Raw genomic sequence first — 21,263 nt, 5'->3', positions numbered from 1 at the left:
GAAGAAGGCCAAAAATGCTTGCAAAATACATCTACCGTTAGGTGTAAAGTATATCAGCTGAAATAACGGTGCTTTCTTTAGGCACTCAGGAACACTGGGAAGGAGACCACTACTGTGGATCAGAAAAGGATGGATAACTACTGCACCTGTTCAAGACCAGAGAAGGATTTTGCTTGTACTTTTGAATCTGAAGAATAAGAGCTGCTTTTTTGAGTAAAAGGTACCTGCATGGCTGGCAACATCCTGAATTATGGGTTTACAGTGCTATGGAAACGTGCTACATACTCTTTATTCTGAATGTCCTCATAAAGTTCCTTTTTCTCTGCCAGGTACCAAGCCTATTTTAAAAACATCCTCCCTGCTGTGGAGTCTTCTAATTTTCCTCTGCAGTAAGTTGAAAATGACAGGCCAATAATGCTCACACAGGTCATACAAAAGGATTTCCACCATGTTGATATAAGGCAAGACATCCTCTATCATGACTTACAAGCGGTAGAAATGACAAGAGAGGGAAGGTCCTTCCTCAAAACCAGATTTTTTCCACATTTGTATGAAATAAATCACCTATGAAAGTCAGGAGAAGCAGACAGTACAAGGGAAAAACAATGGGCAAGATACGCAGCTCAGTTGTAGAAGTGCATAAACGCAAGCCATTCTCCACGGCATCATCTGGGAAAAGTGGCTTTTTTCCTGGAGTAATGGCAGACAACTGCAGCTACACAGCGGCCTCCAACAGCTGAACTGCGTCTCCATCTGATTACTGCTCAGCAGATGTCTGCTCCACCAGACTCCAACAACTGCCACTCTGCGCGGTAATCTGACTGGAAAAGCTGATTAAATAGCCCCCATAGACTGGACCAGAGTGGAGCATTCCCACCACCCAGCCGCAGGTACCTGATTTAATGGGGTCAGTGTCCCCACGCACCATGGGAGACTCGATCAGGGACAGCGCTGATGGGAGCACCCTGCTGGAGACTCTCCACCAGCGGCACCAGGAGCCCAAGGTGGCGTTGCACAAGCATCCTTCCTTCATCCTCCCTCCCCAAGCCGGGAGAGAAAGGCCAGCTATTTACATACGGTACTACTCAAATATGTGCACTCCCGCTGCCTACGCTATACCTGTGCTCTTTGGCTGTCATAAACATAAGACTTAAACCTCTCTGGCTGTCAGTTCATCACCTTGGCTCAGCGCTGAATTGCTATGAAAAAAGATCTCGACCTTTCCTCAGCTGCATGACGCTATGTTTCTAAAAAGGATCTCTTATTACGCACTTCAAGAAAATATGTTTTTAGGGGGGCTGTTTGAAAGTCTGGCTCAAAAGAAGGAAAGAAAAAAGAAAAACCACCTGTAACCATCCCAGCTATCAGGCAACAGTGCGTCTGGGGACCAACACTGATCTGCAGCTCTAAACAATCATTACAGCTCATTCACATGAAAAAGACGATTTGTGAAGACTCATTCTGTAATAAAACCTGCGTGCTGCTGATCCAGGGAGGAAAGCACTGGGGAGACCAGTTGATGCGGGCTGTTCTAAAAATATCAGTTTGTGCTGTCATCTGGTGAGAGTATGTCATCCTGTAATCTTGGCATCTGCAGGGACAGCAAGTTTCTGCCTAATTATTGCTGCTGAATCACATGACAAAGCATGAGGTACTAAAAAATATATCTATATAAAACACCAACAGAAGAACATCCAAACCACAGGATCAGACCACTGTCCTGGCTTCAGCTGCTGTACACTCCCAACACAAGCCTGTGGAGGCAGTCCTGGTTGTTACAGATCTTTTTCCTGGGTTAATAAAACCCCAAAACATAAACCCTGATTAAAAAAAAACACAAACCAAAAAGTCTTACTCCCAGAAGGAGTGAGCGATTTATTGTGTTTGTTTGTCAGCTCCTGCTGCCTTCACACAGCAAAAGCCACAGCATCCCTGCAAGCATAGGACTGGCCCCTACGTACAAGGGGGTTCGAGGGGCACTGTGGCCAGCAGGACCGCATGGGGGGCAGCCCAGCTTTCCTGTGTCCTCCTCCCCAGCAGCCATGAGCACCGAGTTTGCTCCCATGCTGCTGGTGTGTGCTCGGGGAGCGAGGAACCTGCTCTGGGCAGGCCCTCCTTGGAGTTAATGGGATCCCTGTTCACAGTGAAATACATTTTCTACATAGGTATTTTTGTTCAAAGACTAAACCTGGTGCACGTGATGTTAAGCTAGTCACAAAACCACCTTTCAAAACTTGGGGTGGCAGAAACAACACTTAAATGTTAGAAGCGTGCCACTGCCTTAACCACTAACCTGTTAGAAATGGAGCAGAAGAATTTGCTGCTCCTGAATTTCCTTTAGATTTTTTAAAGGCAGCCAGCCCCATCTTGGCTCCATGTAAGAAACCTGCCAGCCCTATCGCTAAGACCTCATTTTTGAAAATAAGAAAGGAGGAAGCACAGCTATGGTCCTGAGGCTGTCAGCATCCTCAGGCAAGAGATCCACTGAGTCTGGCTTCCACATTTCAGATTTCATGAGCAGAAAAGAAGATTTCTGGTAAAGAACAAAAATCATCTTCCTCGTGGCATATTGTCCAGAGTTCTCTGATTCGAAACTCCATCCAAATGGAGATCTTTTACTACTTATTTCAACTTTTAAGATGGTGGTATAGGGAACAGTAAGTCATCTGCGGACCTATGTATTCATCTTTGGTATGAATTTCACCCAGAAACAGGTTGAACGCCAATTAACAAATCAGTCCAAACTGATACAGACTCATAAAATGCCAACAGGCATTTTGTTACATTTCCTAGGATTCTGCTTTATCAGAGATGTTAATCATCAAATTATGCGAACGTAACATGATGTTGCTATTAGTAGCTTGTGTACTCTTATGCTACAGTAAGATGATGTGGGACCTAGATGATGCTAGGGCAAAATGAGTGACTTGAACTGATCTGCAAGGTATTTCTCTTGTAATTTTTGAACGTGTCACCGTGACTCCAGCATAGCTCTGTTACAGAGCCCAGAGGCATCCCATTAAATGGCATATTGAGATTTTCAGACAGTAAAAACAGCTCAAGAAGTCCCTTCCCTGCTTGCACTGAGCCATCCTCCACCCCTTGCTCAAGCCCTGCCAGCATCGCTGCCTGCGCAGCGCCATTGTAAACTGGATCACTGAAACAATCGAGGTAAAAACAACTTGGATGGGTTTTGATGCCAGAGGAAATGTTTGCCCAGGCAGTAGCTGATCACCAGCTCCTGACTTTCCAGGCAGCAGTGTATGTCCCAAATAGTCTCCCGTGGCAGTCTGTTTGGGACTACTGTTTGCTGAATGCCAAGTCCCTTGGGACTCACCACCTCAGAAGGACCATGGAGCAAAGTGCAGAGTTGTGGGAACCCCAGGCTGAGAGAGGACCCATTAATTTCAAAATAAAACGTATTATAGAGACAGGTGAGGGAATAGTGATGTCTTTATTTATTGATAAACAAACTGAAAAACCAAGGTGATGATTATCTGAGTGGGCGGAAGGCATATCCAGCGCTCCTGGGAAGCAGGCAGAGAGAGGGGAACAGAGGCCCCAGCCAGCTTAAGAGAGGAAAATTATGGCTGAGTGAATAAAGCAAAAAAAAAAAATTCATATTGATTTTCTCCTTTCTTTCTTGTAAAACAAAAAACCCAAAACAAACCCGAATTCATTTATATGCCTCAATGAGGGCCCTCTGAAAGGATGGGCATGGCCAGCCTCACGGGCACAGGGCCAGCACCGTACGACCGGGCAAGGCTCTCTGCATGGATCGTGCACAGGCTCACGTGCAGCAAATGTGCACAGGCACTGCAATGGTGGTGTCTCCCGCATGGGTTTTTTACTTCCCCTATGAAGAAACTGTAGTTGATTTTCTTCCAAAGTAAACCCCCCGCTATACCTAGAGTATGTATAAACTAAATACCTATGTATTTGGTTTCTTTCTTTTCTTCCCGAAAACTGACTCCAACGTTTTTCTTATTTTTCATAGAAAACACAGCACTCACTATTCCCAGGTATGCCAATAATCCATTCTAACTGCTGCTGCCTGCCTGCAAAACACACCTGGCCGCCCTCGTGAAACGGATTTAGCATGAGCAAGCGCCAGGCTGTTCTACTGAAAGCATTCCCCAGTCTTCAAGCCTAAAAAGATTCAGTATTGGGGTCATGAGCACTGCCAAGAGATTTTAATTCAGGAGTCCCTATCGCTACAGCAAAGCGGAGAAGTAACTGAGAAAGCAATTCAGAACGATTACATCCGATGTCATGTGAGGAGTCCCTATCAAAAGATGAGATGCTCAGAGGGAGGCAAACTCTCAAACAGAGCTGCTTAACAGACGAGGAAGGGTGCATGATGAACCAGGTCAGCAGAAATCATCTGCACTTGCACCTGATACTGGAGGCACCCCGCAGCAGCCGGTCCACTTGTCAGAGAGAGGGAAAGAGGCTTCCACAGATGACTGGACAGTAATCCGCCGAGGAGAGCTGTCTCGTTAATAAATCTGTCCTCTCCAATGAGACTCCGCTCACACAGATGTGTCAGTTCCTTTATTCGGAGGAAGCAGCCTGAAAAAGATCACGGCAGCTACGCTTTTCGTGAATGGCACAGGCTGGGGTGAAGAGGCATGCAGTGAGCATCGGTGAGGAGGTGGCATGGTGTGCTTCCTCCACACTGCCCACACAGGTCTCCCCATGGGCGGCTTCTACCTATACACAGCAAACGAAGCTATGAAAGCAGGAGACTGCCCTATTTGCCTGTGTGAAGCAAAGCTGTCAATAACACCTATTTGTTAGGCTCCATTTGGCAGATTGTACTGTTAGACGTTTCATGGCAATAAGGTTCCTACAGTTGCTTTTTTTTTTTTTTTTAACCTCACGCAAAAAGGGTTTTTTAATCCAAACAGCTCATGCACCTAGAGGAAGCGAGAACTGGTCAGCAAGTGTGAATCTCTGCAAATTTTTGCTTCCTGGTTCATGAGTCAAATTTTTTCCCCCCTTTCCTTTCTTAAATTATCCAGCACTGGAACTGAATTAAAACCAGAATTCAGATGTGGCCCTGGCCTTGCCAAGCTGCCGTTTCATGCAGGGGCAGTGGGACATGGTGTCCTCTACAGCCCACCTCTGCAGCCCGTCTCATGGCCATGCACTGCAAGACTCTCACTTTGAGCGAGAAGATGTGAAAGAACCAGAGGAAATCCTCCCACTGACAGAGAAAGGACTGTGCAAACCAACTGCTCCACCAGAGCAAGGCAGTTTTGCAGAACAACTGGAAGGAGGATTCCTGTGCAGTCTTGTTCGCCTTCACAGACAGCAGATCACTGCACATGCCTCCTGTCGTACTCCATACACACAGGAGACATTCAGGAGGTTCACCACTGCTGCTCACCTACCACAAAGCTTCCCCTTGAACATGTAACTGTGAAACAGAGAATGAAAACTCAATTAAAGATGAAAGGGGCAAATTATGCACCGTAAAGTCAAACAACACTGACTCCTTCTTTCCATCCTTCACCTAGAAAATAAGGAAGTTGGAAGCAAGCTGCAAACTGAATGAATGCCTCGCTTAACCTTACCACTGGGATACTCTACATACTATTCTGAAGTTAACAGAACACTTTAAATAATTTATAGCTAACCTTTTATCCTACTATATTTTGAAATCTACTCTCTTACACTAATAAATAAACAAAGGAGAAAGGGCATTTTGTGTGGCACCTACCCTATGAGTCAGTGAAAATGTACATGTGAGCAGGCAGAAGCATGGGCAGGAGCCTGCAGAATCAGGAAAGGATGACAGAAATAATGTTTACAAGTTCAAATGCCCCCAGCTGCGGGAAAAAAAGCAATGGAAAAAAACCATATCAATCTGGAAAAAATTAATCTGAAGACGCTAACATTTCAAAAGCACCTATGGCAGAACCCAAACCTACAGATAATCTCTTGGTGGAGTCCAAAAGAAAATGACACGCACCACCCCAGTCCTGCAGGGGGACTAACAATTTTTGCATATTTAAAACATTAAACCCAGGACATTCCTGGGACCAGGATCCCACCTTTGCTATTTCAATTTTTTTTTGCCAAGAACTCCAATTAAAAAAACCTCCCAAAGAACTTCACTAGCATTGCTGTACCACAGCAGCAGTTCAACTCTAACTCAGTCCAGATCTGTCCCACACACCCGATCCTCAGTGCATGCACTGATCTTGCAAAGATGCTCTTCCTCCTCCCCTGCAGTAACATTGCTCCGCTGACTGCAAAGCCCCTTGCCCCGTCCCTACACGCGGCATCAGCTGCAGAGACGAATTCATCTGTTGCGACTTCAAAGAAGATGAGTTGGAGCTCTGTGATTCCTAAAACCCACAAATATTCCACCTTGGTTTGCCTGATTTGTCATTAACATTTCTCATGCCTAAATTAAGAAGGACACAAAGCATCAGATGCGTGCTGACAGTCTTGCAGCTGAGCAGCTTTTATAGCTTAGCCTCCTTTACCTCCACACCTCCAAATGTTTCTTGGTTGTGCCTGTTGCATACCAACACATAGCAAGCCATCACAAGCCAAATTAATATTATTAGTGTGCACTAACTATTAAGGGTTTGGTGCAAAGTCCAATAAAACTAAGGAATCAATTATTTTACCACATCTATGGGGCACTGACCTGTTTGCCCATTTTCCCTGTTCTCAAAGATCCTTCAGCCTGGTACCCAACTCTGTGATGAAGCCTGTTTAGCACCAGTGAAGTTCCCCACATTCAGACTGACAACGTTCTGAGCTGAGATGAGGGAATCAAAGTTAAAATCCAGCCCATCTGCATCCATGAGTTCACTGCGGATAATGGACTCCATGTCACACTCCAGGCTCCCATTGAAAATATCCAGGTCCAAGTCACTTGGGAATTTCTCGTGTCCCATGACCGGGAGGTTCACGCTAGAGGAGTACAAAGAGGAGCCTGAGAGCGGGTCAGAAAGTGTTTGCATAGACTGATTGACAGGTGACTGCTGATGTTTGGTGGATCCCAAGCTGTTCGAGTCACTCAAGCCTATGTTACTGATGGAATTGGACAAGGCACGGCTGCCACTAAGAGAGGAGTTGTGGGACTGGTGCTGGTGATGGGGCAGGTTCTGATTGACCAGACCGCCCTGGCTGGACTGCGCAGCAAACGACATCATGGGGTCGTTGCGGAGCATTATATTCCTGCGGGAATTCTGGGCAGACACAGCTGTGCTGGCTTGTGACATGAGTGGGTCAGACTGTGTCATCATGACATCGCTGTGACTAAGTGCATCAGAGGCGAGGAGATCCTGCAGCGTCTGGTTGTTGTAATGAGAAATGGAAGAGAAGGTGGCCTGCTTGTTCTCCTGAATGGTCTGCATGGGCGACTGGCGGAGGGAATTCAGGGACGACGGCCCGAACACGGCGTTGTTGAAACTACTCGACGGGGAACCCAGCCCTGAACCTTTGGAACCATAAGGAAAACTGGAGCTTCTCTGCATTATCCCTCCTGTGGGCGACTGCTGGGAGGGAGGGAGTGTTATATTGTCCAAGAGATCATCCATGAGGTTATCTGTCAGTCCATCGTTCAAATTCATTGTCCCAGCCATATCAGTCAACCTAGGCAACTCCACAGTACACGGTTTGTTTACTGATGGGGACAAGCTCGATGGACTACTGTACAGCATGGGAGAAAGCGGAGCATCATCATCTTGAACGTCATCTAGTTCGGTGCTTGCCAAAATCGGTGACAAGCGGCCACTGATCGTACTGGCATTTGAATTTGTACGGGAGCGAAAATCCGTCCATGCATCCAGCTCATCGCTGCTGCGGGAGGTGGGACTCCCTGGCCACTTGGAGAGCTGAGAAGGGCTGTCCTCACTCGTCTCCTGGGCGGTCTGTAGGGCTGCCTTTTTCTTAGCAGCCCGCCCTCTGCTCTTTGTGTACTTGTTGCTGTTGTCCATCGACACAGCACGTCTCCGGGGTGCCTTTCCACCTTTTCCACCATCTGGATTGATCATCCACCAAGAGCTTTTCCCAGTGCCTTCATTCTGCACCCTGACAAATCGGCTGTGGAGTGACAAGTTGTGCCGGATCGAATTCTGCAGGAAGGGAACAAAACAGAACGTCAAGACGAGCACCCCACTTCTTTTACTACCCAATTCTCAATCATTAAACCAACATGACATGAAAACAGCAACATGAATAAAAGCACTGGGCCCTCCTGGACATCACCACAAGTTTCTCGGGTGGTGGATACAGGAGGGCTGGAGTGCGACTGCACTGTCCCAGCATGCTGCTGTAAAGCAAGCCCTGTGCTTGCACTAGCTGTGCATTCCTGGTGCCCATGTTTACACCCCCAAAAACCACACCCTAAGGAACAGAATATGACACAGCTCTGGTTCCTGCTAGCAAGGAGCTAGATGTTTCTCCCTCACTTTTGACTCAGGACAAACCTCTACACTATCAGCAACCTTGCCATCAGTTCCTTGAAATAAAAACTGCAAAGGCACTGCAAAAATCTGACTGGAGGGGTAGTCACACTCATCTCAGCCTCTGCAAATGTCTTTTTAATTCTTCATGGGCATGTGTGTTGTATATTTGTTATAATAATTCTTGAGAAAACTGCAAGTGCTGTTGTTCCTCTCCCACAGGCACTCTGTGCATGACTAAACTGTACTTTCTCTCTTTGATTAGAGGCACCAGAATTACACCCATACTGCAGTAGCTAGCCAGCTGTCCCCTCGCTATAGTATCCTCACAGTCTTCAAAACGTGATGAGACACTCTACACAACGATATCCCTGTCCCTGTAAGCTGCTAGATGTGGAGCTGTATAAAGCTGCTGTACAGAGTTGGATACCCCGTGCTGTACAGGATGCTATGAAATACAGTACTTTCAGGGGAGTCCGTGCACTGTCTGCTCTTGCATATTACCTGCTTGCGCTAGTCAGCAATATCTACCATATAAAAACCACACTGGCTCAAAACAATGATAATCACCTCAGAATGAGAAAGAGACCAAAAAAACCAGCCCACAGTACCCCTAGTGAAATAAGTCCAGATTTAAACCAAAATAACTGAGATGAAAATCCCACTCCACTCATACTGCTGATCTTGGCCTTAAAATATGGCTCAAAGAAAGGACAAGCAAATAGTATTCGTTAGTGAGAATGTTTCCAGGTTTGGTTTTGGGGTTTTTTTCCATGTGCAAGTCAAAAGATTTCTCGATCTATGCCACATTGCTTTGACAAAACAGTTGTGGTATTCCTCCAGGTTAAAGATGATCAAGTTTAAAAAGTTGCATGAGTTCTTTTTTTTAAAATTTTGGCAATTACCAGGTATATATATAAAGAGGATAAAACCACATTTGTTCTACCAGCATGCTTTAAAAACACAAAGTCAACAGGATCATAGCATAATGAAACCATCCAGGATAAATGTCCTTCATTTACAAAGCACTGACGAAATTCCAGATTTAAATGGGCAAAGAATGAATCAATCAACAAATCATTCACAAGCATCTTGACATTTGCATCCTTAGGATAAATGGATGTTTGACATAAGTGAACTGGAGACACATTTGATGTATAAAGAAATACAGCCCAGCTTTTTTAAACAATTATTTTCAGTATAAAATGCTTTTATTTTCCCCTGTTAAGTGTTGTGGTTTTTGTCAGATTGTGAAATGGAAAACATGCCTGAAGTTCTTCTCGCACGCAGACAGCAGACGTGGTTGTGATTATCACTTAATGAAAAGAGAAATCATATGGACCATGGTTCAAAATAGCAACTGTTATGTTTTAAACAATTTGCACAAAACAGCAGACCAGATTCACAGACATACTCAAGAGAAGTTTGGGTCAGTGCCTCAGCTATAAACTTGTTCATTTCTAAGGGACTATCATGCCATAAAATACGGTGGATTGAGTTGCAGCATAATAGTTCTTCAGTCTAAGGAAGGAAAGAGCTTTTTATTATTTAACTGATAACATTTTAACTACATTTAGAGCCTGGCAACAATCTGTTTCTAACTTCTAATAACTAGGCGCCACTGCTTACTTCCTCAGGTTTCTCCCAACTGGCTGGAGAACTGATGTTTTTTTTAAAAAATAAACTTTGTTGATATTCCAGCTTGTACTGCATCAATGCAGGTAGTTCTCACAGTCACCCCTGGTGACTTTCATGGACAACCACTTGTGACAACATCTGTATGGGGATCTCTCCTCGCAAAGAGCCACCGGCAGGGTGAAGACAACCAGAGCTAGACCACCACACCAAGCCAGGCTACAGGAGCTATAAAAACCACACTGTTTCCCACCTAAAAATGCTGGGTGTAAGAATACACAGCACTGTGACTCTTGCTAATGAAAAAAAATCTGAGAAAACACAGAAAAGAAACACCCGAGGTGGCATACACAGCGTGCCACATAGCTTAAGATGTAAAAACACTCAGCCAAAGCTCCAGCAGCTAACAGTTTTCAACCTACAGTATTCTCATAAAATGGCTTATTTCTGCTGGTGGTAGCTATAGGATGAAACTATTTGGCCTAAACCCATGAAAAATCCTAAATGGTAAAATTGTGAGACTGAGGCACCTTTCAAGATGAGGGCTCCTGCATGTGTGGATATGTGTGTGCACATGTGTAATTTTCTTCTTATTATATCTTTTTTGTTCAGTGTTGGTATTACACAAGTAATAAAAGAATGTAATAATACTTTTGCGTTGAAAATTGGTGGTTATAAAAAAATCCAAGTAGTTTGTTTTCCTTTACATTAAGCAATATGCCACTTATACTCTGGCTTCTGTTTTTCTTTACTTTTCTTCTGTAGGAAGATTGTTTTCTTAAGCATAATTATGGGCCGATTTATTTTTGTGCACCCCATCTCCACCCTCTGTTCAAACACTGCCTTAAAACCCACTTCTTTCACGTAACCTCCCCCACTAACCTCTTCAGCAACAGTATCTGAGTTTCTTGGTTTCTCCTTGTGTTGGATGCTCTGCCAAATCAAATTAGGGCTGGATCCTATTACCCTTTCACATGCAAGTTTTGCTGCAGAAGTCACCGGGATTGACAACTCACATCAGTCTGTTGTGCTGTGCAACCAGGCTGCAATCTGGATGGAAATAACTGTATTTTCTACCTGGTTTCTGAGCTGTCAAAGAATGTTCCCATCTGCTTAAAATACAGGGAAATATCACGGGACAATCTTTGCTCACAACTGTGTGCATTAGTAATATATGACCATGCGACAAACCGCAAAGGAGGTGGGTGGGGAAGCAAAGAAAATACAGTTTATCATTTGAACCCGTTGCTGATCAAATTAACAGGGATTTGTCTTTGACTTATATGGGAGACGGATTAGGCCATGATGATGGAAACATAACACATTTTTCCACGCCAAAATGCAATGAAAAACTTTAAAAGATCTATAAAGCAACTTCCATCATCTGTCCTGGAGACCATATGTAGATGGGACAGATGCTAGCCAGGCTGCAGACACTTTGGAAAGAGCTCAGATACCACCGATGGGTACAACATATGGACTGTACAAGAGCAGGGTAGAAAAGAAATACGATGATGAGCTCCTCCCTTTATTAGCGTTACTATTTATACCAGACTTGAAGAATGCTGTGCGCTCTGCTAAGAGCCAGAAGACTGAGGTTCTTGCAGATAAGATCAAGAGCATCCCATACAGCGTTCAGCCCATCCCAGCTGGGTCCTGGTCCCCCAGGGAGGTGGTCCCACAGGGAAGAACGACCAGCCCTGGAGACAAGGAAGACCCAGGGCAGAGGAACACACCAGGCAGGTCACCTGTGGTGTGAGCAGAGGGTGGTGCAGCGCCACAGGCAAGCAGCGCTGCTACCCTACCCGAGCTTAGGCTGACAGCAGCAGGAGAAGGGGCGCAGCTGGGTGCCCACTAGTAGCCAGGGCAGCAACACCAGTGGTGACAGCACTTTCCCCAAACTCAGGGCCATGCTCTCAGCTTTTATAAATTTCGATCCACTGCACCGCATTTTGTTCAGTTAATACTCCTTGAGGGAACCAGACACATTTTGCTCACAAAGAAAAAAGAAATTGGCTACCATGTCCTAATTACACGTGTTTCTCTTGATATTTTGCGTAAGACTGCAAATGGGTAAGCTCCCAGAGAGGACACTCAAATATTCCCAAAGTGCCATATACCTGATTTGATATAAACGACTGAATGAGTCTCCCAGGGAGGCTGGGACTGAGTGTTATTTCAACACTCAGCCCCGGTCAGGCCACACCAGCAAATGCTTGAGCCTTTAAAATGGAGAAAATTTCCCCTCCCTGTGACTGTTTCGGCCTCTTCCAAGCTGTGTTTACCTTGTGGAGCCCGTCCATTAACTCAGACACCAGCTGCAATTGCTTCCACTGCAGTACAGAGTCTTTTTTGTCTGGAAGCAACATGTGGTATCAATTTATCATCCTCAACAACGCAACAAGGAATCCACTCACTTTAAAAATAAAAAGAGAGTTGTGTAACTTAACTCTTAAAAGCCTCCGCTGCTTTTTTTTTTTAAAAAAAAGGCCTAAAGATTAGCAAGATGAGGTGCAGCTGGTGGCTGCCGAGTCCAAGTTACACACTGGTCTGTTTTTATTTCAGTGTTTTGTAGTGAGTGGCTAATTCGTTATTTCAGATACAGGCTCCTAAACTGTAAAGTTATGGCTACAAATCAAAAGCAGTTGTTTATTTTAACAAGTGGGATACTAGGACATGGTGGGAGAAAAACAAACGCTATCTGCAGACCCATAAATGCTGCTAATGCTCACTTGGGAGAATAACACTTCATTTTATACTGTATTAACATATTTAATGTTCTAACTTCACTGTATGAAGTTGTCTGGTAGCCATGCAGTAGAGAAAGGCATCAGACCTAATACCACTGAAAAGAAGCCACAAAAATAATTCCATGTTATCAGCCTCCAGCTGACTGGAGGGAGCCCCACTTCTCCATAGCTCTGGTGGCTCACTTGAATTTCAGTTTCCAGCTTGTGTCACCTTGCTCAAAATGTTGTAGCACAAAGCTTCTTTGGGATGAACATCCCTAAAGAGGGCCTCCACCAAAAATCATTTATTTAAGAAAAGAAAAATCAAACAAACTATTTTCTTTACATTCAGTTGTTGCTGAAACACAAGGTTGTGAATAATCCAACATATTTTGCCCACCTGTCCAGACCAGCATCTGTACCTTCTCATGAAGTACTCAAAATCTGCTTCAACTACCAGTTTTACCTTCTGTTTGAAGTCCCCAATGAGATTCAATTGCAAGTAAACAAGAAAACAGGTAACAGTGACTCCAAAATTACAAATAATTAAAGTTGCCAATTGTGTGCATGTATGTAGGAATTTCTGGTGAAAGGGATTTGCAAGTCTAGGCAACGAGAGACTTAGGAAGCACCAATCTGTTGGTTCCATACGGTCATTTTCTGCCTAGCTCTGTAAGGCTGCAGTGCTGCTCTTCTCAAGCAACTCTGAAATCCCCAACCCAAAGAGGTGTCAGAATTTCTTCCTCTCTTTTATGAGTTTTTGCAAACCAGAAAAATATATACAATTTAATGAAGCAGTGAGGCTGTTCTGGAGATGCAGAAAAAGCAAGAACTAAAACATAAAGAAAGTCCTCCCACAGTATCTACCCAGCCATGTTGTACCGATATACATCTTTTTCCATATAAAACCAAATAATATGTATTCCAGATTGTTATATTTTCCCTAAATTATGGAAGTTTCAGGGGAAAAAAAAAAAATTAAGCCAATTACACACAGAGAAAAACTAAATCCTTCCTGACACCCAAAAGTTTTCAGTGCTCAATGTTTGGTATCATCTGCAAGTTCCTAAGGCAGCTCCCACAAATCCCACCAGCTGATCAGCAGAAGCAGGCGGTGAGAGCGCACCAGGGTCCCGCAGGGTACATCCCTTTGCCCCCACCTGGCAAAGGCCACCATCCTCACAGCCCTGGAAAGAATAAGTGGGATGACACAGGCTCAGCCCTACCCAAGCATGTCCCTCCTGAACAAAAAGGGAAAAAAAAACCCACAGATTTAGGGGGGAAAGGTCAGCTCAGCATCTGAAGGGTGGCTCTGTGGATTCCCCTCCTTATCCTCTCTTCAGAGGAGTATTTCTGACCTTGGTGGTAGGGGAACAGCTATAAGAGGCCCCCACTGCAATTGGCTCTCTGCCTGCATCTCTGTCCGTTGTCCCCCACCACTAGAAAAAGCAGAAAGCACTGAGCGATATTAAAGCTCCTTGGGCAAACATTAAGTTCAGCAAAGATTTACCCTCTGAAACGTGCTGGCTCAGATAGGAGAGCAGTACGTGGATCTGCCTCCGTCCAGCACACAGGGCACCCTGCCGTGCCAAATTACGACAGGAGAAGGTGATTAGCACAGGGAAAACAAACCCTCCCTAACAACAGGCGCCTCGCTCCCCACTGCCCCAGCTGCTCCTTGCCACAAGGGCAGGTGGTGAGCAACGTGCCCTCCAAGGAGGCTTATGCCCTCCCTTTTGGAAAGAAAAGCATCTCAATGCATGGAGCTGTAGGAACTGAGTCACAACTTAATCAAAAGTGTTTCCTTAAAAAAAATAAATTAATTAATTCTAGCTAAAACAACTGCTGCCTCATTCTTTGCAAGCAGTGATATTGCAAATCACTACGCTGTCGTAAATAAAACTTAGCTGAAAATATACACTGCCTGGAAATTGTCTCAGAGATCACGCTTCCAGTTAGCAGAAAAATCGCCAGTTATTTTACAGTCAGACACCCTCTGACCACAGGAGTACTCTAATAAATAACATTTGTTTTGCTGTGAGTAGAACATGTCAGTTGTCATTTATTTTTTTCCACTGGGTGTTGCAAGATGGGAAGCAGAGAGCGAGGAAAATGCTGATACTTTAATGCAGCTGTGAAACAAGAACAAGGTTGGGCTCTCCAGCAACTCCTCCTGCCATGTACCTTGGCATCCTTTGCTATTGGAAGTCCCCTAAAAAGTAAAGTGTTAGCCTCTGCATGTTATGCCGATGCTTCTCCATGTTAAAATGGAATTTGGGAATCAGGAGGCAGGCACTGTCATTGGGAGGTCGCTAAAGGCACCTTGTCAAGAGCCACTTTTTTCACTCTGTTCCACACACTTTGTATCACAGCTGCCCAAAATTCAAGAATAGAATTAATTTCAATCAAGGGATTTAACTTAATGAAGAGTAGGAATTTACTTTAAGGCATTACTCTTGCAAGGTGCTGAATTAGTGAAAATCCCAAGGCAGCTCACTGCAGACTTAACTGGGACATGAACACAGTCAGCAAGAGAACGGAAGATGTTGCCCCTTACTGAACCCAAGGAGCTGCATACAAAAAAGCTGCAATGGATGCACATGGCTGGGTCTTTGCAGAGCCAGATCGAAACAGTTCTAATTTCTGTTCAGGAGTGGTGTCATCAGCAGATAACATCTTTATTTGTTTATTTTTTTCTTAATGGCAAGCCCCCACATTTAAAGTGCTTCCACTGTAGGAACTTTGGAAATGACACCATGCTGTATTTGTGGAGCCCCTTCAGCACTGCATCACTGCATTTCTCCTCCTCCGTGCCACAGAGCCCCAAGAGAAGTGCAGGCACACACAACTAATCAACCCAACTATTATACATACAGTAATTCTCATAAAAATAGCTACAGCCCCAGTCAGCCAGCCCCAGTCTGCCAGCTGCTGAAGCTACTGGAAAAGTCCTCACAAACCCCAGTGGTCACACAGTTAGACCTCAATGAAAACAATTCAATTTTACTGCGAGGCAGACTTTCATCCTGAAGGCTTTGGGTTTGTTTTGCTAGAAAGAAGAACTAGAAAAAAAAAATCCCTGTTTTTCATTTCTTAGATGCAAAGATCCCAGCACAACCCTCACGCAGTGTTGTGGAAACCAGAGTGCTCAATTCTATTTTCGCTCATTCTCAGCATATGGCCGTTACTATACATCAACTATTTAGAAATATGTATGGGCGTTCTTTCATGCCTTTATAAATAAATGCGAGTGATGCTATTGCTTATAATACTTCACTAAAAATAGTAGCTTCCCATGGAAGATCACAAAAGCCTCTCATTGCTGAATCACCTATTATACATCTTTATTTTTTGAAATGTTTTTGTAGTCATGTGCTGATTTTTTTTAACACTTCCTAAGCCTGTGAAATGCAACTAAACCAGCAATAACTTCCACCACACAGTGGCAGGGAAAGAGTAAAATCCGTGTGTATGAAGGAAGCCTTCCAGGGCTCCTGCCTTATCAAAGTGCAAGGCTGCCTTGCACGCAGTTCTGTAAAGTGCTAGCTCTGAAATGATAGATTGTTAAATACCCGGGCTGCATTAATTGGAAGTGTTGAGCTGTGCACACTAAACTGCAAATCTGGTGACAGTTACGGCTGACATGTGACTGATGAGAGGAACAGATCTGATACGCTGTCGCCTGACCAAGTTTGATCAGGCCTGAGCAAGCCCTTCAAAAGCCAGCACAGGCACCCGAGACCTTCTCGCGAGAAAGCCTTCAAGCAACCTCCAAACCAGCCCCCAGCATTTCTCCTATGTAGACTAATCTGAAACAGGACCCCTCTTGTACTATTTTAAGCACATAATTAGTTTATTATTGAACCAGAAGATACTATCTGATTTTATTTTTTTTTTTAAAAAAGTGCCTTTTAAAATATGATGTGCTTCAGTCAGTAGCTGACACGGCAAAGGGAACAGTCCTGCTCCACTGACCCGAGCACTGGGGAAGCCAAGGACACACCTAAGCATGACTCTCTGTGGGTCTGAACTGCTAGCTTTTAGGGGCAAAAAACCCTCGGGAGCCTCACAGGAAGAGCAGCCGGTATGGGAATGCACAACTGTGACTCCAGATATTCACCAAGTTACCACAGCACTGATGCGGATGGGTGTGAATTAGGAAACGAGGGATGAGCGAACAGAACAACTTGAGAAAGTTATCTCCTCCTTCACGACTTGGGACTGGGTAGCTATGGCACTACCAATAAACACCTGTGCACTCTTCAAAACCTAATGGCAGCTGTAAAATATTAATGCCTTTGAAAGTAGAAAGTGATCAGTTTTCCTTTTGATGTATTCTGATGCGCATTCTGCTTTCATCCCGAAAATAATGCACTGGTCCTCCCTAGCCTCTCGGTTTCTTACGGTTTCCTACATTTTCCCTCTGTGTTGGGGAATATATTTTAAACACTGCATTTAGGAACGTATTTGAAAAATCATACAGACTTGCTTTCTGTACACACAAATCAAGCTCATGGCGTGCCAGATGACACAGGTGGACAAAACCATCCACCTTCTCACCGTTTTTACACAAACAGTAGCAAGATGGGTTTACTTCAGGAGTCCTTCCCTAGTCCATTATTTAATCTGACTTCCATGGGCACATTGCCCTGGGACACCTAGCCCCAAAACCAGCCCTGCCCACAAACTCACCACCAAGGCACGTGGCTTTAGTTTCCACACTGTGATGCCATGGCTGTGATCTTCAAGTTGAGAACGTTTGATTATTTTTCTTTTTTCATATGGAGAAAAACTTTTTTACAGCCTTAAAATTTAACTCTCCTTACCCAGCCTGGGCAGCTCCAGGTCAGACCCTGACATCCAAGCTAGCGATGCTGACCCCACTTGGCAGTCGTGGGGAGAAACAGGCGCTTCCAGCAAATGAGCCCACCAGCCCATCTTCCCGTTTTCCTCTGCAAGTGCCTGACCCTCTCCGCTGGAGGAGGTGGATCTCACCCTTGGCACAGGGAGGCTTTGGGACTGCAGCTGCTTTGGGACGTCGCTCCCAGTGCCTCCCAGGGCATGGCAGCTTCAGAGAGCTCACCCTCACCCTCTCCGGGTTTATCCCAGCCTCACCTAACCCCAGTTATGAACTGGTTTAGTCTTCATAGAACCTCACCTCATTCAGGTGACTTGCATGTTACTGGTTTTACTGGATTTTTTAAAATCTATTTTCTGTTCACTGCAAGGGTAAAATATACCTGAGGAGCTGACACCTATTACGCTGCCAATGAATCAGCCCTTTGCTACAGCAAGCAGGACATTCCTGTTTCACATGCAACTGGCAACAGCACCATCCCAGAAACCTCACAACCCAGGTAAATGCACAGGTATGAAAGTAACTTTTTTTTTTTTTTTTTAAGCTATTTACCTAATCCAAGAAACTAAGATCAATGTCACTGATACAATCACAAGTGCTAAATGTAAAGCCTAAAGCTAGGCTGTGTCAAAATACTTCAGCACTTCCTGATGCTTTGTTAGCACCCCACCCCAACACCAGGGCCCAAATAGCAGAACAATGAGTGGAGGAGCCCTTTCATGTGCCTGGTTTGAACCTGTAGATGTGAGTAATCCCTCCTGAAACCAAAACTCGGCCATGGTGGGGCCCTTGTATCGCTCAGTACATAGACTGGGACAGTTTTCAGAGGCAGCTGTGGAGCCACAGGGCGATGGGTTTCAGGACCTTGTCTGTGCCAACAGCCGAGGTTGTCACCAGGTACAAGGACAAGAATTACCTACCTGGTAGGTTGCAGTTTGGTTGAGCTCCCATTGTGGGAAGGACTGTACAAGTAGAAGACACTTGCATCTGAAGTTTACAGCCTCAACAGCCAGACAAAGAAGAATTAATTCAATAGAGATGCTACAGTAGATAAAATCAAGAGGCTTGCTTCGGTTTCATTTGCTAGCACAAACCAGCCTTGCCTTACCTGCCCTTCAGGACATGCATTGAGGCAACCTCTCAGTACCCTGAGATGGTGTCACTTCACAGACACCATCCCCTGCTCTGGAAGATTGTAAGTATGGACTTGCTGAATCAAGATCTATGCATCTTGGGGTTGCAGTAGCTGTATGTACTGTGAGATGGCCCCACAATCCCTCCAGATAGGTGCTCTCTTACAGCACCAGACAGGCAGATTAATTTCTACTTCTCAGAGAAACTGGTCCCAGACCCCAAGTGGGTAGGGTGGACACATGTTACATCCTGCTTTTAGGGGGAAAACCTTGAGTTATGGTAGTAGAACTACACTGCTTAAAGTAAGTCCTTTTTCAACACTTCTACATGTTCCAAGATGCAGGGCAAATTTGAAAGGGCAATGGTAAGAATGATGGTGCCTTTGTACATCATCTTTTTTTATGACATGGTTCACAGCATTCATAGCACAAGAATGCAAGGCCTCCTAAGCATGCCAGGTATCATTTTCACAACAAAGGTACACAAGAAACAAGCACCTTCAAGTTGCAGCTGAACAGATGAGGGCAGAAAGAGCGAGCATTGGCAAATGCTTATGGGGATATTTTCCCTCCTTCTGGGAAAGGGAAGGGACCCACTACCAAGCACTCTGCACGACATGTATGCGCATACATCACGACAAGACTGATAATACTTTTGTAATATGAGCTGATATGCAAAATGTAAAATGGCTTAACACAAACTAGCTTTATGCTTTTTTTCCTTCCTTTTTTTTCCTATGATTAAAGTTTAGAGGAGATGGTTTATCTAGAAAAACAGAAATGGACCAGGCTACTTTTTAGTTAAGATTAGCAAAGTGGGGAACCAAAAAATTGAGATGGAAGAGTCCATGCTTGTCTCTGGTGAGACTTTTTTTCAGAGCTAGTGGAAACTCATTCTATTTGTAAGATCTGACTCCGTGCCCTGTTGCAAAGCAAGATTCCCACCTGCAAAGGCTTTTCCATGTATCTAAATGCATACCCTGTGAACTGCTTTGTAGATTTGAAGAGGAATGCCCTCAATGGGGAGGGTTAGATATGCACCAGTCTTTGCCAGACTTTGCCTTATTGACAAGGACAAACTAGAGGAGACACACAGAAATTTCCAATTTTGTTCACAGGCAAGTTTCAAAGCTTGCAAAAGTTAATGAAAACCTTCTAGTAGTTTTGTATCAGGCTCTTTTTGAGGTGAAAATGAACCATATTAATTATTTTCAGCAGAAATGGGTTCTTGGTGCCATCCAATCACAGCTATAACCCCAGCGGCCCTTCTGAAGCAGAGTGACAGCTGAGTCACTAATGTTAAAACAGGAATGAGAAAAGGAAAATGAAAAAGAAACTAGGCTACTTCCCCTGAGGAGCTAAATACAGTATTTAATGGCATCTTTTTATAAGGTTAACAAATCAAATGCTTCAGCTATGAATTGTTGCCATCATCATTACTACAACAGGATGACCCTGGCAAACCTATCTCCATCTAAGTTTTTTCCTCCTGGTACACATAAATAAGGAGGACGAAGCTGGAGGCTTCCTCATCACACTCTGGGCCTTCGGGGAGATGGGTAGCAATAGCCACATAAGGGTTCAACAGGACAAACAGCAATGCTGTCAACAGAGGGGGAAGACAGTGGGAGGGAGCAGATGGGTACTTGTCTTTTCCTGCATCTGCAGCAGCTGCCATCTTCATCAGCTGTTGCCCCCGTGGCACTCTGTCTGCACAGGCAGGAGCAGGCAGCACTTGGGCTCCTCTTGTTTAACTCACACTGAAGAGTTGTCCCCCTTGCCCCACTGCCCTTAATGAGTTGTGTCAAAAGCAATTAAAGTTAGGACAGCAAGAAACCTTAAAGCTATATGCACAGAGGAGCATGTTTTTTCCAACGTTGCTCCTCTGTGCTGGGCACTTTGGACTTCATGTTGCTCACAAGTTGCATTTTAGTAAGTTGCGTTTTAGTAAGTTGCATTTCAGTGAAGTAGCTTAATATAGGCATATACCAGAAAATATCTGCCCAGCAGAACAGTAAGGACTGAAGCTGATTTTCTAGGAAACCAACTGCATCTACCTGACAGGCCTTCTGTATTGGGAGACCCTAAATGTGCTGATAAGGCATTAGGGCGCAACAGGGTGAAATTTTAGCTCATTTTCACCTCCCTCCTGCTGCTCCAGTGCCACGCTTGTGAGCAATGGCCCTGGCTCAGGGCTGCACTGGGCAAGCTGCTCCACAGCTCCAGGCCCCAACAAATGGTTCCCACTGTAGGAGCCAAACCACGTAATCAGAAATGCAACAGGAGTACGGGGTGGTTCGAAACGCTGCTTCCTGATTTGATAGCAGTGCCAAACATGGGAGTGCACAAGCTACTGGCACAGAGGGAACTAGGCCACCTGGGCAGATAATTCCTGGAAAGATCACATGCGTTTGGACTAACTTTCCTCCTTGGGGCTGATACCAGGGAATGCACAGTGGACACCGGTGGTAGTGCATTT

The 21,263-nt window shown here is 44.7% G+C and overlaps 1 protein-coding gene across 5 annotated transcripts in view; it reads right to left on the bottom strand.

Moving 5' to 3' along the window:
- Positions 1-21,263, bottom strand: part of FOXO3 (forkhead box O3) — a 96,484-nt gene that overhangs the window by 9,943 nt on the left and 65,278 nt on the right. Inside the window, exons 2-3 of one of the 5 annotated variants that reach the window (XM_074862239.1) lie at positions 6,665-8,099; positions 3,436-5,422 (exon numbers count right to left, since the gene is read on the bottom strand). The exons of 1 other annotated variant lie outside the window; for it this stretch is intronic. In XM_074862239.1, coding sequence (XP_074718340.1) covers positions 6,699-8,099 — 1,401 coding nt within the window. In that variant the 3' untranslated portion in view covers positions 3,436-5,422; positions 6,665-6,698. Of the gene's footprint in view, positions 1-3,435; positions 8,100-21,263 lie in introns of those variants that run through there. 3 more of the 5 variants (XM_074862240.1, XM_074862238.1, XM_074862236.1) reach the window with 3 other exon arrangements.

This window comes from Strix uralensis, chromosome 3 (assembly GCF_047716275.1).
Source record: "Strix uralensis isolate ZFMK-TIS-50842 chromosome 3, bStrUra1, whole genome shotgun sequence".
NCBI lineage: Eukaryota > Metazoa > Chordata > Aves > Strigiformes > Strigidae > Strix > Strix uralensis.
This window is presented reverse-complemented; position numbering and strand designations above follow the sequence as displayed.